Consider the following 19,194-nt stretch of genomic DNA (forward strand, 5'->3'; position numbering starts at 1 on the left):
CAACGACATAACACAAGTAATATTGTAATCCCACTAAAAATCTCGAAGAAAGCCTTGAATTAATATTCAAACTGGAAATGAAACCGTAATTAAATATTACAAAGAAATTTAAACTTAAACCCACAAGTTTTATTAAGTGTTATTAAGAAATCTACAATTAAGCACGGGGGTCCGTTTCTACATGGCCATCTAGTGATGGGTAAAGCTACTAAATTGTATCCAACCCAACCGCAAGCATGGAATGACCCATGCCCGGTTTCTCAATCCTTTGGGCACAAATCCACTGAAATGTCATGACATGTCAAGAAACATACAATTAAAAACCTTAATAGGATTACACGGCGCAACATCTAAGTAAACAAGTTATCATATTCTGTGAATACGGTGTTATTGCCAAGTTAACGGATTTAAAACGTACGAATAAAACCATTAACCATGGCCTATTATTTCCCACGTAGTAAAAACATTAACATAACTTAACCTGCAACCTATTCATTAGTTTGAGATTTTCCTATGTTTCAATTAGTAAAATTCAGTTACGTAGTTCTGAAACACATTTCATGAAGTTATCTAATCCAAAAATACTAACGAATGGTTAAATGTAACTAGGAAACCGGTCATTAGACAGCTACAAACCACGGTCGTATACAGAGTTTGTATTTCCCAGCATAAGTCTCCTTAAATAACGTGTTGCAAGAAATTATGTACAACTATGTAATAAAGTACAACAAAATAAACTTACCACTTTGATGTCCCGTTCGATGCAGTTTCAATCAAGTAAATACAAGTCGATAGAAGCTAGAAATTTGGCACTTATTATACGATTTACACACCCGCACCGCACAAGTCTAAAGATAAGTTATAAAGTTTATTGCTTTATTGACATCCGAAGCATGAACCGATAAATCCAAGTAACTACGTAAAACTTAAAGTTAACAGTTACGCGATAGCTTGGTGACTGCCGAATAATCTCTCTAAATAAGCCTCGTTATCGGTAGTGATTTTCTAACTACCCACTTGTGCAAGAAATAACTAAATAAATCGAATTACTAATGTATACGCTCTTTTATGACAGTTTTAACTGAAGAGTTGTACTTTTCAGTTAAAATTCTGCATGTCTATACTAAATTATATCTATTAGTTAGATATATTTACGCATTTAACTGGTTTTAACTTACGTGTGATGGCATTACTTTAAACTCGGAGTTAGTATCAGGGTAAAGACCTCGGAAGTCTCCAATACCATAGCAATAGACTAGATAGATTCACTTCCCACGAAAATTCATGTTGTAATACGAATTTTAAATAAGCCAGTGGAAACCTGAATAATCGCCAACATTATTACTTGAATATGTTACAACATGCTTTGGCCCGCAACTCGTCGAATAATAAGTAGCCTAAGTGTTGAAAACTTATCGAAATTCATTCAGCCGTTTAACCTACAAACTCTAAAATCCTACCAAATTTTTCCCATGAATAATTTTGGTAAGATTTCATATTTTTTTCTGTCTTATTTACCTAAATCTGTGACTAATTTTACAATTGACTATTCGGGTTTACTGTAACGATGTAAACAGTAAAGTAGAAATATTTAACGTCCCGGTAAACCATTTCCGATAGTTATACGAGAATAAGATAGTGGGCATCCATAAATATGAGGGTAAAAACCCATTTCTTCTTTTTTTTAACATAATAAATAAATTAATAAACCAGCGCTTGACCACGACACCCTAACCTAAGTGAAGACGCGGCCGAAGGATAGGATACTTCTTCATTTATTGTGGATATTAATGGCTAACAATGGTCACCAAACTGTAGGTTAACTAATTTGCTTATTTGTTTACTTCTATGAAAAACTAATTTCCGTTAAATTAGAAACTCCTGCAGCCTGCAAAACTGTCGGTCATCTTTTTTTATTGTCATATTTTACGATTGGATAGGAACCCAATGGACTGCATCGAGCAACGATACAAGTTAAGGGAAAGAGCAGGCAACATACAACAAAACGATTTGTTAGAGCAGGACAGATTATCGCATTTTCTGCAGAATGCATGAGTAATTATTTTAGAGTACCTACTTTTTATTTGATTTATCGTACAATGATTTTTGTTTTCAAATTCATGTTTTTAATATCGTAGTTATTTTTATCTTTATAACTAGCTGTTCCCGTGCGTCTTCATCCGCATAAAATTATGAAAATCTTATTTTGTTGTTTACATGTGTCAAATTATCAATTGCAAATGTCAAAATGACATGACATTATGACAAACCATATCAACCTTGCTTCCTTGGTGTTGGCAGCAACTTATGGTCTCTTTCTCAGGGTTTTTATCCAAAATATTTACCCCCAAAGTTTAATTGCGTAAAAATATATAGCCTAAAGCGTGACGTAAGTGTAGGGCTTTTTATTAAAAAAAGAATTATTCAAAAATATGCTGTAGTTGCTGGCATCTTAGGCAACAAAGAAGTGTGTGTTTACGCTTTATTATAAATAGTAAGAGAGACTTTTAATTAAGATTTTATTTGATTCAAATACTCAGTGATTGATTATACTCTGTTTTTCTAACTATGAAATAAAGAACAGAATTGCAAAGAGAAGGGAGTAACACGATAGTACCGAGAGGATTCTCGATGTCTAAAAAACATAAAGTAAACGTAAGTAAGTAATATAGTAATATAAACGTATCCAAGATCGCTTATTTAGAAAGTTATTCCGTACATAATCATGATGTTAAAAAAGTCATAATCTACATTTGTCAAGCTAACGAGATAGATGTAAAAGAACGTAACAGATTGAAAATAAAGCCTCGTTAAGTTCAAGTCTTCCTTTCCTGTATCAAAATTTAGTATCAACAAATAATTAATGTATGGAATTCCATTCACATTTGCAAATAAACGTAAAAAGTGGAATTTTACAACGAAAATCTATTTTTACTCTACAGAGTTCGAACCAGTAGTGCCCTCTGTTGTTGAATTTTGGACAATTGGTAGCTTGGAATTCCTCAGTTTTGCTAGAATTTCTGCTTACCCCATTTAGAATACAAAATGTTGAAAGAAATGTCTTATTTAATGACAATAGGCAGTAAATATATTGCAAATTAACTTCAAAGAAAGCAAGTCTGTACACATTTTGAAAATTCATTTTTTCGGTAGTTAATACTTGACATGTCATAAAAATAGTTAAAAAAAAAACAAAACGTCAAAACAATCAATATGTTTTTTTATTAAAATTAAATTAAAAATGCAATTAATTATTAATTAAAGAACTAAAACTATTTTAGAACGAAATAAATACGAACGAAACTACGAAACGAATTTTAAGAACGCCTCCAAACAATTTCAACTACGTCAAGCATGTCAGACAAGTCCGTCAGATAGGCAGAAGTACGCGAAGCTACCAGGATAGCAGAAGTTGTAAGGAGGTGCGCCGACAAACAGCGGACAGGCACGCCCACGCGCACGCCCCTCGCGCGCGGCCCGCGGGTTGGACTCCCGCTACACCCGGGCCCCTTACACCAGGCTAACTTTATTGATCCAATTGGTTCTTGTTCAAGTTAAGAATTACACTTTTAGAAAAAACATTTTTAAAGCTTCTTCATTATGGTATGGTTTGAAAAATCACCTCTGATAGTACATCAATTGACTTTGCTAATGTCATGATTACAGTAGTTCAATTGATTCAGTTTGAACAAATTAATATTACAGAATAAAAATCATAGAATGTATTAGGTTAGGGCTTTTACAGTAGAGGTACTTTCTTGTGACGTTTTTTTAATGATAAAAATCGATTTAAAAGTTTTACTGATGATAAATTTACGTTATAAGGTTACCGGCTACGCTGGTCAAACCTCTCTATCGCTTGTTCCGTCCTCTCGCTTGCACTCTCGGCTCGAGTGGGACATTACAATAAGTTAGAGTACATGAAAATATAAAGATATTCGATTTAAATCAAAGTAACTAGGTTCTGATCTGAAGTTATATGAACTAAGTTATGATAACTTAGGTAACCTTGTGGCGACATTCATGTACTACGTAAATGAAAATAAACTGTCTTGTTAGGGCACAAGTGGGTACTTTGAAAACTGTGAGCATTGCAATATGGGTGCATCATCAAAGCAGCATTGCTCGCGCCTAATGACTGGATGGCTTAGTGTCTCTCTGACCGCAGAGAGCCCACACATCTGTAAGAGGCGAAAGAGGTATTGAGGTGAGTAGTCATTATTTTTAGGTACTTTTAGACAATAATTGCAACAACATAATTAACTTCAACAGGGGCCTGCCCTACCAAATTGTAAATTGTCTGATAGCAATCCAATATGTGGTGGAAATATCGGATTTTGTTACCATATCTGACGGTGACGTCATTTTTAATCTATCTGAGCCTCTATCAGCCAGTGGAGGGACATGTCCTTAGAGTAGTAATTCTCGCCAGAGTGGCGTGCTTATTTTCGATACTTCTGAATGACATTGACAGTTGTCATAGAGACAGGACGTGGATGCCGATGACCTAGTATTGTGCCTATTTCTTCTTATCAGTACTTAGGTATATCTTTTACAGGTACGATGTGGTATAAAAAGGTTTGTAAAACATGATATTTATAACTAGAGTAGACAGGTTACATTTTACAATTACCGCCGTGAAACTATTGAATTATTAGATGCAATAATTCAATTAATGGAAAGTTCTGAAACAGAAAATATAAAAAATGTAAGCAATGTAACTGCAGTCGGCCGACTTTAACGCCACCTCTTGGTCGTTATAAGAAACGTAATTCAATTAAATTTAATAAGTAGGGCATATTAAATATAACAGATTGATGCTTAATTTGAAATGGTTTCTTTCATGACTTTTTTAGATAGGTATGAAAATTTTAAGGAACAGAAAACCGGAATTCTCTTCAGTCCCACTTGAGGTCGATCATCGAAGAATTTGTTCCCAAAAGGCATTATCTCTTTTTCAACGTCCATACATACTAATAAAGCGCCTAAACTATCGGTCTATAAAAAACTAGTCTGCGGGAACTCTTAATTTATCCTTTGAATCGTCTTTTACCATGAATAAACTTGCCATCGCCCGTTATTTCGATTGCTCAGAATTAAAAAAAAAACATAGTAAACATTGATGTTTTGTCCCGGATGGTGCTTTATATTTGCACCATATTTCATCTACCTCTATACAGCCTTACTGAAAGAATAAGAATAATAAGCCAAGTAGAGATACCAAGTAATAAACATCCATCTATCTATCCACCTAAACTTTCGCATTTATAAGTAAGAGGTAAGAAAGTACGATTGTCCCTAAATTAAAATAAGAAAAAGAACCCAGGTAAACAAAGTTACCCATCAATCAATTTTAAAAGGTCATAAAACCAGTTTTACCGCCATTTTTTATTTGGCTCACGGGACCCATTTGATGAGACAAAAGGTAAGAACAAAAGAGCACACGTAGGCACTTCTTAGCACTTGTGAGAGGTCTGTATGGAATTGGGAGGGCCGAGGCGAAGGGCCCGGAGGGGCGTGGCGAGGGCGGCGCGGGGCGGAGCGCCCGCCTCGGGGAGGGCTGCGCTTGCGCTAACGCCCCTGCATCACGCAGGCCTAACTTAGGAACTGTTATTTAAGATTTAGACTTTTACGTTAAATCTGAATTCTAAAATTCTTAACAAATATGTTATTTTGAGTTCTAGTTGATTTTTACAATCTTACTTTTAATTATCTAAGGTTTATGACAAGGTGATGATCACTTTAACTAAATTGTTACCGTAGTTTTTAACTTCTTTTTATTTTAAAAATTCAAGTTTTTTATCACCGATCCATTCGTATCATCTTCTCAAAGGCCGCATCTGCAGTTCATCTGGTATTGCATTTAATAGTGGTAGAGCCCGCTTTAACATCTTCGCACGAATGGGCCATCCGTCCAGCCACGACCACACAGGAGACAGGCGGGAAGTGGAAGTAATTCTTCGTACAGTCTGATGAGTGTGGTGCCGGAGGCCTAATTTTAGTCCCTTTCCCTTACAACTCTTTTCTTACAAAGAATAGGAAGGGAAAGTGGATTTGACGGTAGAGTAGACGGTATTCCCGATGCTCGTTTGCCCCCTTCTCTTATAAAAAGATAGACTAGACTGAAGGTTCATGATTTGTCCTCGTGGACTCTTTTAAATGATTTAATGGCTTCGGTAGAACTCTATTTTTTTGCCGTCAGGGCAGGAAGAGGCTTCTGAGAAACGTTAATTAAGAAACATTCAATATTAAAATGTTATTGAAAAGAAATATTTTTTTAATGATTGTACATGGTGTTGGTTCGCGTACACACAAGCGCACCTAACAGTCTACGAAACTAGATAAAATTTTCGTGGTACCCCCAATTAGTTAAACTAATTTGGCAATCACTTTAATAGACGGAGACGGATAAAGATAGATGCATGACCATGACCGCACGGGGTACAAAATTGTCTGTGAAAATTAACGATTTTTTTTTCGTGCTACCCTTCAATAAATGAGGGATGAATCGCACTTTTCAAGGAGAAAGTTATGAGTGTGGAGATACACCGGTAAAGGTAGACCTAGAAATAGGTGGATGGATTGCTTGAAAGGTGACATGATCAAGAAGAGAGCGATGACTGAGATGACGTATGATAGAGTTATTTAGAGGACAAAAACCTGTTGCGTCGACCCTACAGGAGTAGGATAAGGAGGAAGATGGCGATGATTCGTCCTACCCTTCGATCGAGTATTATACTTGACTGAAAGTATTAATGTAACAGCGGCAATCTTCTAACAAGTGAGATCACGCTTTCCTTCAACATTCGCAACCGTTTAGCGCGTAAAACATATTAGTAACGACATGAATAACACCACCGGTGTCGCAATAAAAAGCATTGAGGTGCACTGAATACTATTGGTGTCACAAACTTATTACTGATGTAATACAATCTTCAAGCAGTTTGCAACATGCGCAGTGTTATTGGACCTTTTCCTGCTATTCGTCTTTTTAGTCTTTTTGGTCACTCAAGTGCAACTGCGAATTACACAGTATCCCCTTTGCATCCCTGCATGCTCTGCAATATTTATAGCGCGCGCAGACCCTTGACTAAACTATCCCACAACTGTTTAGTCGCGCTATGATTCCTATAAGCTTATATGGAGTTGCGCACACTACTCGACTTTTAGTTGTGCAACTAAAAAGTTGAATGGGCTGCGAAACAATCGACAATCGTTTAGTCAAAGATGCGCGCGCTTAATATTCAGTTCTGAGAAACGTTATACGGTCTTCCAAGCTACAAAAATGTTTGAAAACCGCAATTATAAGTTCTGATTCGTTACATGTCAATGTACACCATTGACTATTCATTAGTGATCCTATCGATTATGAGATCAAATTATTAAAATAATAGCTGTTCCCGTGCGACTTCATCTGCAAAAAATTATGAAAATTTTATTTTATTGTTTACATTTGTCAAATCATCAATAGCAAATGTCAAAATGATATGACATGATGACAAACCATGGCAACCTTGCTTCCTTGATGTTGGCAACTTATGGTCTCTTTCCCACATTATGGCTTTTATCCAAAATATTTACCCCTAAATTTAATGGCGTGAAAATAATACATTGCCTAAAGCGTGACGTAATTGTAGGGCTTTTTATTAAAAAAAGAATTATTAAAAAATATGCTGTAATTGCTGACATCTTAGGCAACAAAGAAGTGTGTGTTTACGCTTTATTATAATAGTATAGATAGATAGTTATTACTAGATAGAGTGCCAAGTATTCTTCATCGTCAACACACAAAAACTTGTCGCCGTTTTACGCATTTGGTATGAAAGTCGTTACAACTTTTTTGATCTGCAGGTGTAAACGTAAACACAATTTTATTGTTTCGAATGTAAATGGAATACCTATCTAGATTCTAGAAAATTGTTGAAAAGTTCAATATAAAGGTTAGGTTAACAACCTCCGTAGAACAAATAGGTAACGCATTGCAATTACGGTTGTATAGTAGCCACTGCTTCGCCATTTTGGAAAATTCAGGTGGTATTTCTGTCTAGCAATTTTAGTCATTTTACTCGGAATTTAACGTATCTACGAATATTTAATCTGTCTAGTCAGCTCTCTGGCGTCAGGAAATTTCCACTTTAAGCAATTGCAATTTTTATCATAAGCGAGGTCTCTGCTATTGTAGGATATTCTCTTGGTGTTTGAAAACGTTATCCTACGCACTTCACACTTATGGCTCCATTACACTGCTCTGGAAGAAGGGCGGATCCAGCTTCTGTGCAAGGGGGGGCTCACATAGTTGTGGTCAAGTCAAGAGCTTGACAAAATATGTGAATATATTATGTCAAGCTCTTGATTAACCAGCTCAGGGGGGGTCATGACCCCCATGACCCCTCCCTGGATCCGCCGTTGCTCTGGACGCAACTGAATACAATTTGAAAGAAATATAAGATAATTCGCGATTAACAACACTTAAAAATTACAGTTAAAAATGTTTTTGTTCAAAGCTATTTTTTGATCGACTTCCCAAAAGAAGTACTCAATTCCTCTGTATGTTTTTTTTTATTATTTTTTTTTGTTTTTAATATAAGTGGAAGAATCGATCATTTGAATTTGCCACCACTTCTTCCATTTCTTGATACGAAAATGGTGTGTTTTATTAGGCAGACTAATCGAAATACGGAATTAACTGCACTTTCCCGCCATTCTGTGTTGTGGTATTGCACTGGGTGAGCCGGCTGCAGGTTCTACCACTATTTTTAATAATCTCAATAAAATATACGTTACATCGTATAATATCTATCTTTTATTTTTTATTTGAGGAATCAAAAGATATGATTAAAACACTAAAATCTTAATGAGGATAAATTCCTAACTCAGATTTCAATTTTGGCTGTTTACCTTTTTATAAAAACCATTAATCGAATTCCGTTTATTGCTGTTTTCAGTTTTTCTCCAACTTTACATTTGTGTATTAATATTTAATACTACAGGTTTATAGGTAATGCAAATAAATAGTTATTTTGTAGCTAATATTAGTAACACGTAAACTAGAAATAAATTATTTAGTGAAAAAAAGTGTAAATGTATGCGGGATAGCCGGCCGGGAGGCGACAGTATGGCGCCAGATCTGTCGTTTAGGCCTAAATATGCGTTACCGATTCCTGTGCGCCTGGTACTTTGCTCCCGGTTTCAAACGTTTTTTTATCGGTTTTGTTTTTAATTTTGTAAGAACAATGACAAAAACTGTTTTTTTTTTAAATTATTATTGCAGATTAGAATACAACCGGAGAAAAACTTAATGATGAAAATGAAAGAAGTGTTTTCAAAAGTAATCAATTTTCTTGTTTTATTTAAGCACCGTCGGCAAATTGCTATTTTTAATATTTTATTTCTGTTACTATGCAAGTTATTTTCAAAAGAAATGGATGTTGCTAATATCAAATTACTAAATACATAACACGTAAAAACAAATAAACAAACGTAGGTATAATGCAATCAAGTTTTCATTAATTTTAAGTCTGGAAATAATGAGAAGTAAGAACCCGACGCGGGAAATATAGGCCTAAATATTTCATGAACACAGTGTTCACATTGTTCCATTTCTATAGTGTTCAATAATTTTTATTCATGTCTTAAAACTAAACAATCGAGAAAAACAAATGGAAACCCTATAATTTTACTTCTCTGGCAGAAATATCGTATCTAATTTATTCTCCGTACTAATTTGACTCTTGTCTGGCTTTCTCGCGGGTCACGAGCACTCACTTCGGCTGTTTACTCTGTAACGGTGCTTTCAATTTTGTCTGTCTCTTTCTAACGCACACAATCCGTGTATCCGTTGCCTTGTTTCGCTTGGTGTTGCGACGTTGCCAGCCCGCGCCGTGTTTGCCGCAAAGTGACCTTGTATTGCCGCTCTACTGACGACTGACAACGCGCGATGTTCAACACTAGGTATAATTAATACAGATTTACAATATAATTTACGACGTAGGATCTTATTTTCCGCGATTATTTCGATAAGCTAATGAGTAAATTAATTAGTAAGATGTCGATCAAGGAAAAGTCAAATGTTATCTGTTTTTTTACTCTTCATGATAAGTTTGCGTCTCAAAAAGTTTATACAAACACAATTAAGATTTTAAATAAAAGCGGAGATTAAAACTGATGAATAATAGTTATCATTCCCTATTTCTACATACCTTTTTCTATCCCAGGAGATGTCAAATAAGCAAGCAATGTCAAACGAGAGATGAATCAACATAGAACATGTGTGGTAATACCGAAACACATTTATTGCTATCGCACAATTATTGAGTACGATGAAAGGGATGGCATCATGTTTTCTAGAACAAAACTTTCGGCAATGTAAAGGCATAATCAAGTTTGTAAACAGAAAAACTAACTGCCCGTATTTAATACAGATACTAAGACATAATTTTGTGAATGTTATGACAGTACACATGTGTTTCTCAAGTAGGATTAATGCAGTAAAGTTAATAATTAAGCGATATTTTTACTACGACAAAACACGGTGGGATTACGCCATACATTTCAAAATCTGTTAAGCCGATTAGCTACAGGTCAATAGAATTGACAACCAAAAACGATTCCTAGAAAACATACTTGCAACTGGTGTTAAAAATTACTCTAATAGTCGAACAAAACACTAGCTGATTCCGGATGAAAGAAATGTGGCTGAGATGCATATGTTAAGATGGATGTGGTGTGACAAGAATGGATAAAATTACAGTAGAAAAAGACTGAAGAAAGTATGGATGGATTGTGTGAAAGAGGATATGCTTAAGAAAGGAGTGGATTCATATATGGCTGATAGAGATGTATGGAAGCAGCACATACTGTGCCGACCCTCCGTAAGGGATAAGGGAAAGTGGATGATAATGAATTCCGGAATATGACCAGCCTCAGAAAAATACGGCGTGAAAGATAGGGTTTGCACTTCTGTAAGAAAACAAAATATTTTAATCTCTTTTCGCCTTAAAATAATTAAAATAACAATATTGAGTTTGTTTGAAACTCTTCATATTAATTTGAACATACCAGATATCCGCATCGACTGCAATCTGTGTAAAGTATTAGAGAAGCCTTATGTCCAGCAGTATGCCGACAAAGACTCATGAAAATGATATCAATTTTTTTATGCCACCGCGATGTAAAAACTACTATTTAAACCACCTATATTCATAATGTTGTTTTTAAATTATTTCATAATAATCTACGAAATCACTTCCACACTACCTAAGCTGTTTTATGACAGCCAGTTTTATACTTCATAAGTATATTTTTATAAGACAAGGGGGCAAATGAGCGGCGAGAACACAGAGGTGGTTAACGACGCCCTTGGTCATCCGTAACAACAGAGCAACTACAAATGCGTTGCCGGCCTTTGAGGAAATGATAGGTTCGCTTCTTGAAGGACTCGTATTGGTTTGGAAATACCGTCAAGGACAGACCGTTCCGCAATGCGACTGTGGCATAGACGTAGAACTAGTCTGAAAGAACGCATAGGCTACTTACATTTGTTTTATTATAATTCCACGAGGACGGAGTCGCGGGCGAAAGTTAGTTATTATATAAATGTAAAAGTTTGGATCTTTAAATATACTTAATAGATCTCGATGAAATTTGACGCGTATGTAAAACATAACCCAAAAGTACACATAAACTACTTACTACGAAGTTAAGTCTTGAAAAAAGAATACTAAAAATACTGATACTTTGATGAATCTCTTTAAGTATTGTTTCTTTTTAAATCAAACACCAGTATCGCAATTTCGCAATACGTCTGCTTACTGCTTGAAAACACAACAGTATCATTGTACTCCGTTTGGTGTAAGAACTGCTAACGCCATCTAGCGACGTATCAACGTTATTAAAAATTCTTAATATCTGCCTTTAGTTTATGAACAGGGAGAAACAATGAAATTGGTCTTTATATTCAAACTTTGAAGATTTTACGATTATATGAAAAATTTCGTATTGATATATTGTATATGATCGATAACATTTACGATTTGCTTCGTAAAGTGCATAATGAAGACAATTAAAATTGACAGTACACTTCATCAGTCGAATCATTCAATACTTGTATCCTAATATATCTTGGTATTTCCAAACTAATACGAGAAGCGAGCCTATCATTTCCTCAAAGGCCAGCAACGCATCTTTAGTTCGTCTGGTGTGATGTCCATGGACGTCGTTGATCATCTAATGTTCCCGCCGCTCGTTTGCCCACTTTTATTATAAAAAGTGCCGGCGTTAGGATCGCGGTTGTCGATCGCCCAGGGCGCTTAACAGAAAGTGGCGTTATGTGTCTACAAATAACTTATATGATTCGTCGCTCATTCGCTAAGATTTGCCCGTTACCAGTATCTTCAAACTATGGGTGAAAACAAAGTCTTCACCGCCTGGGGGTATGTTTATGATTAAAAAGAATATTGTTTTTAAAAGAAGAACTAATGTCATTGTCATTATTGCTTTTCTATTAAAAATGGTTATCAAGTATTAAATTTTATAATTCCTGTATTTCATTTAAACAACTCGTAACTCGAAACATTCTCTTAGTCATCATAAAAAGGGCGCCTTCGAGATGTCGCCCAGGGCGTTAGTAGAACTAAAAACGGCACTATATTTACTATATTTTTTGGGTTTAGACGCCGCCATTTTCTACGCTACTGTGGACATACTTCGGAAGCTAGTAGCGGTTAACACGGCGTGCGGGGAATACTTGCGCTGAATTACGTGTTATTATTATTATTTATTGAAAATATTACATGACACAAATTAAAAAATATGCACAAATATGGCCCCGCAAAAACCACATAATTGGTTTGTCCGCGGGTGCGCTGGTTTTTTTTTGTGTAGAATTACATAAAATACATACTTATATAAATAAAATATTATATATACTGTATATAAATAAAATATTCTGTTCAAGGGCTATTATCAAAAAGATGGCTTTCCAAATGTTTAACAAATAGTTTAAACTTTGAATTTAGATTTGCTATTTCAGGTGTGCAGCGGGTGTTTTAGTAAATCGCGGGGATATTTCGTTTACCAGATATATCGCAGTAATTCGGAAACTACTATATTACTATACTACAGTAGAACCGCGATAAGTTGAAGTTCAAGGAAAAAACAAAATATCTTAAGTTATAGAGGTTTCAAGTTGTCAAGGGTCTATGTTGTAGAGGTTTTGTACTCTGATGGGAAAGGATCATTATTTTTTAAAATTACCGAGGTTTGACTTATCGAGGTTCTACTGTAGTTACAACGAATGTTCTAAATACATTTAACAGTGGTAGTGCCCGCTTTAACATCTATCACTGCAGGGCCGGCACGCCCGGTGTAATACCCCACAGAAGACAGGCGTCAAATGGAAGCAATTCCGTGTTTCGTCTGATCAGTGTGGTGCCGGAGGCCTAATTTAAGTCCCTTTCTCTTTACCGCCCTTTTCTTATAAGGAGAGGATGGGAACGGGAAGTGGATTTGACGGTGGAGGAGATGCATAGGAAGGGGAAATATCCACTTTAAGTGTGTCTCCTCCTCCGTCGAATAAGGGTAAGCAACGCATCTGCAATTGCGGATCTCTATGGGCAGCGGTCGCTTCGCCATTATGGCGGATTTAGGTGGCCGCTTACTCGTTTGCTACCTTATGTTATAAAAAAAATACGTATATTTACGTGACCCGCGCTCCAGCCATAGACTGCAAATATGTAAAGAAACGTTCCCCGCATGCTATCAAATATTAATGATGGATAGAATACTGTGACAAACAAAACTGTAGAGTAACATTTGGTATATGGTTTACCAGTTCAGTAACTAAAAAGCAATGGGTAAACTAATTAAAAATAGATTACTCGATCACGGCACCGGAATAACATATTAGGAACCCGTTTAGAAGTCGTTATCGACTGTTTTTTTAAATGAGTTTAAACAAGCTAGTATTAATATTACCTAGGGAATAAATAGCAACTTATCCCTAGTTAGCATTACGCTAGTATATTAGTTGAGTAGGATATAGTAACTATACGTGTTTAAACAATAAAAATGTCAATCAAAATCAATACGAGAGTATTTAAACTTGTAAGTTTTAGTTTTTACAAATGTTTGCAAGACAGGGCACAAATAATCCAATCGCGGTAAGAAACCAGATTTTCAAAAACTTCTTTTAGCTATTAAATTACTCGGGACTAAATTAAATTACTAGCATACTGTGAACTAAGTATTAGGATTCCTAACGAGTATGATTGTATGAAATAAAATGTGTGATTTATCTGAATTTGTGGTAATTTTCCTTGTTTTTCTAAAATTTACTCACTGTTAGAACTTAAAACGACTTGAGTATCGTTATTTAAAATCTCGGGCTAACTTGAGATCGAGGAAATAATTCTTACTGCCAACATGTAACCACGAGACCGTTTTAACTTAGTCGTAAAGAACTGAACTTGTGAGAATATAAGATTGTAATTTAACACTTATTTCAATGGAGTAAGAATTATATTACAGTGTACTGGTCCTTCGTATGTTGTAAAGGTTTGTTTGTGGTTTATTTTTGGCTGCGGTAGGCGGTCGCTCGGATGTATCGTAGTTTTTTTTGTTTAAATCTTTTTTAACGATGGTTTTTGTGGCCCTCGGCAACGTCTGCAGTCAGTCCGTGCTTCCGGCTATTGTGAAGAAAATAATCGTTTTTAATTAAGAAATGACGATAAGAATAAAGATTTTAATTGGCACCTGTGAGTTTTTTTGTATTTGATTTTGTTAAACAGCATATAGAAAAGTTATCTATGATTGTGTGCAGTTCATTTTATCATTTTAGTAATATAAAACCCCATTTTTTTTAAAAACACCCTTAAATAAGAAGATATTCCATTGTATAAGTATTACAAATCGTATAACTTTAAGTAATTTTAATATAGTAGAAGCAGAGATGCCCGTTGCTAATTAAATTTAAAAATAAAAACTACGAAATTACTATTGACTCCAGACTAGTAACGCCATCTATGAGAATGTATGCGAACGATTTGCTTTAGCGACGTGCTTCGTGACGTCGACCGTCATGTTGACAGATGAGCGGGACGCAGAACGTGCGAGCGAGACAAAACAACAACAAATGAGGTTTTCATCGATTGTTGAGGGACGCCAACGCGCATGGCAATGTTAACACATGAACAATTTCTGAATGATTACTTGTGGCATTACGGTTAAGGTCTTTTCCTCAAGATCAAATGTAAAGGAGCTAACATATTTTAAGATTACTCAGTTTGAGTTTATAAAGATGCACCCCTTAATATGTGTATTAGAAATTATCATCAAAAGTGTTCATTAGATACAGAAAGATACTATTGAATGATAGGTCACGTAATCGCACACTATGATACACACAAAAAATCTTCAACGAATGCATCCTTCTCTTTCTAACATCATCAATTACCATAATCTCTTTTCATATTTCTCACTCATTGTTTTTATACTCGGAAATTGCCTGTTGATTTTCAACTCTATTGCGTACTATTGTTTATTTTAAATCAACTACTGTTAAAACTGCAAATTAATTTTAATTTCTAAACTAGATTTCACACATCAGTGAATGTTTAATACTTCGTAAAAGCATTGTTTTGAAATACTTTTTGTTTCATAATGGTGTGGTACATAAAACCACGTTAATTATTTTTTAATGCTCTATGTTTTTCTTCTGTTTGAACTTGTTTTAATTGAAAAGGTATGACGTAGCACAAACATATAAAGTTCAGTTGCGAATCGATCTCTACAAATGTTAACTCACAAGAGATAGAGTTTCCACGATATAAGGTTTATTAAAAGTTAAAATGCAGCCCTTAGATGTTTTAAAACTTAATATTTATCTATAAATTATTACATTATGCTCTAATTTGATTACCTAATTATATTAATTTTTACATCTATTGTTATTGCGATCTATTTTAGTGGAATTAATACAAAAATTATTTTACATTGCTGTTTAAAACTATATTATGTATACACTATCTACTAAAACATTCCGCATGTTCGTATAATAAAAATCGTTAGAAATATCTTGAGATGAATCCGGGAAATTAATTTCCGTTTACGATAACCCTCACGCACACCAGCATAGTATCATTGGGTGACCTTACGCACACAGACGTAAGTACATAGTTCATACACGAGGGTACTTTTATTGCGATAAACGCACACATACAAGACCAGGGACGAGGGAAATTCAACCCTAAGAGCGTGGTTTTCTCTGCAATGTGTCTTTCAGTTACCGATCCGCGAGATAACCTCAAAATTTCGACATTACGTTCGACACGGAACATGTTTTCTGCTCTTAAGAGACTGTATTAAAAACACTAATGTGGACTTGTGCTTTTACGTGTTAATTTGTGTTATGTGGGCGTGAATGCCGAATTTGGAATTGAATTTTTATCACATTCAGTCGTGTGTTGAAATTTCGTGTCGCCCCATTGAAAGTACAATGTCGCGTGATTTCTCGCAAGATATTTTATGATAGTGTGTGAACGATTGTTTAAATGTTTTCGAAGGGGTTCATCTTTAAATAGAAATGAGCGTAAGTACTGAAAATTTATTTTGTAAATCGTGTAATACGTATAGCATATTATCATTTGCGTCAAACTGTATATAGTAAAATATATACAGTCAAAGTCAAAGTGTGTTTTAACATAAATATAGTTACGTAAAATTAATTGTTAAAACAATTGTTTAATTCATACAAAAAAAAATCTATAGGAAGGTATAATATTTTATCTCTTACGGACATTGTTTGAATTTAAAAGGTCTATGAATATCATTTATACTTTACTAAAATCACTTCATAATTTCAATTTAATTTCCGAACGATTTACTTTTGTTCACGACTTCATACGCGCGGAATTTTTATAAACAAATCATCAAATTATACAGTCGGTTTCCTTTCTTATAACATCGTGTTTATTAAATAAAATAATTACACAACAGTGGAAATCTACTTTTAGAAATTCATATCGACTGCAATAAATCAGCAAACAAACGTACGTAGATAAGCAATCATAAAAGACAAATAAAAATCAATAGCTTCTGAATAGGTTCAATTAGTAGGGGATGACGTATTGTATGTAGGTGGGAGGTAGGTGTAGGGGGTTAGTTGGAGTAGGAGGTACACCAGTTGAATGCAGACCGACATTGACCCACATTTACACAATCCCATAGTATAATAACTAGTGATGTCCTCAGTATCGATACAAAGATGTCATTATTTTTATCTATCTCATCAGTATTTATTTAATTTTATTTATCATTTCGGCATACATTACAAATAACGAATAAGCTGTTTTATATTTATTTGACACTAAAATTTTGATTTATATACTTTAAATATGAATTTTATTTGCAGTACCTATACAATAATTTGGATAGGTATAATGTTCTGTATTCATTAAACGCATAGAAAAAAAATTGTAGAAATAAATGTATATAGTTGTTAGTACGGTTAGTGTTCTTCTTTAGTTTTTTAGTTTTTAGTATACGAGTAAAAAAAAAGTATATGTATTTTACCGTAAGGGAAATAAAGCTATCTTTATCTTTACTTAAATACATAGCAAACTATTTTTGTTCCCTCGGTTTACCATTTCATTTTGTTAAAAAATCGACAAAAGAAAAGACGATGTATTTTGGTTATCTCTAAAATTTAATTCTAACATTTGAAATCAATTCATTACAAGAATATCGATATTTGTACAATAACATCACTTAAGTTATGTGTTCACCATTGACTCGCCGCTCCTTTATCATATGTAAATATAAGCTTATTGTCTGTGTGTTATGGAAATTAAGGTCTGTGTCACGTTACGCGTAATAAGAAACATAGCTTATATAAAACTGTCTTATTTTCGTTTTATGAAAATGACAAAACTATTTGGATCAAGTGATTTATGTTGTGTATATTTCCTTAACAGAAATGATTACTTTAATAAATTTAATTTATATTTACTTAAAGATATGCCTGTTTATAGGAAACCGTTAGTTTTCATTTTCTAAGTATCTGTAAATATAGTGTTAGTGGTGAAAAGATGTGTTTTAAATTTTTTTTATCGTGAATAATATAATCTGTGTTTAAATACTAATTTAAATAATACGTGGTCAAATAGATTTCTCGTAAATCATGGACATCTATAATATCCGGTTCAAACTTGCTGAAACATTCTGTACTCGCGTCAGAATGAGAAAATTCTCCCGAAACATTCTGACCCAATTCTAAGAGTCATTGATAGATGGCGCTCTAACAAATTTTATATCGGAAATGTTCGGGGTAAATTGAAATAGAGCTTTCTTCTTTTTCACACACAAAAAAAACAATGAATGTTAACATCATACTATACTTATATTATAAATGCAAAAGTTTAGATGAATGGATGGATAGATGTCCAGTTTGTAGACAAAACGGCTGAACGGATTTCGATGAAATTTGGTAAAGATTTAGAGGGAAGTCTGGAAGATCACATAGCCTACTCACTTTTGTTTTTTTAAATCCACGCGGTCAGAGTCGCGGGAGAAAGATAGTTACAAATATTAACATCATTACATAGATATTGTTGTATAGCTCAGTAATGTACACAAAAACTCTTGGTTAAGAAAATGGCAACTGTACCTACAAATACAGAGTTAAATTAGAAGAAATAATTAATTTTAAATTATCTATTTTACTATTTGACTTCGAATCGACTATCTGATTGCCTTTTCCGATCTATGTCATTGTTGATGTTTGGTTTATTATGATAAGCGATGAGACATGGCCGCAGTAATGCATTGCACGGGGTTACGATGAATATCATTACGCCATTGTAGGAAGGGACATCAGATAGCGTAGCACGCGTCCCGATGTAATGGGGCGTAAAGAGTATTGTTGCTTCACCCTACACTTACGTAGCCCATCCCTTTATTGCTTGGTAAACAAAGACGCTTTCGAAATGGACTGACACTTGAAATGAAAAAAAAGATCGATAGATTTGAATTTCGAATGTTATTTAAACGAAAAAAGTACTATATTTCCAAACCAATACGACTTAGGGTCCTTCAAGAAGCGAGCCTACAATTTCCTCAAAGGCCGGCAACGCATCTGTAGTTCCTCTGGTGTTGCGGATGTCCATGGGCGTCGTTGACCACCTTTGTGTTCCCACCGCT

At 34.6% G+C, this 19,194-nt stretch overlaps 1 protein-coding gene across 1 annotated transcript in view; it reads left to right on the plus strand.

Annotated features, from left to right (window-relative positions):
* Window positions 1-16,320: 16,320 nt before the first annotated feature.
* Window positions 16,321-19,194, plus strand: part of LOC106109233 (ras-related protein Rab-37) — a 37,105-nt gene continuing 34,231 nt past the window's right edge. The window contains exon 1 of the mRNA XM_013290643.1: window positions 16,321-16,585. Coding sequence (XP_013146097.1) covers window positions 16,580-16,585 — 6 coding nt within the window. The 5' untranslated portion in view covers window positions 16,321-16,579. The remainder of the gene's footprint in view (window positions 16,586-19,194) is intronic.

This window comes from Papilio polytes, unplaced genomic scaffold (genome assembly GCF_000836215.1).
Source record: "Papilio polytes unplaced genomic scaffold, Ppol_1.0 DF821289.1, whole genome shotgun sequence".
Lineage (NCBI taxonomy): Eukaryota > Metazoa > Arthropoda > Insecta > Lepidoptera > Papilionidae > Papilio > Papilio polytes.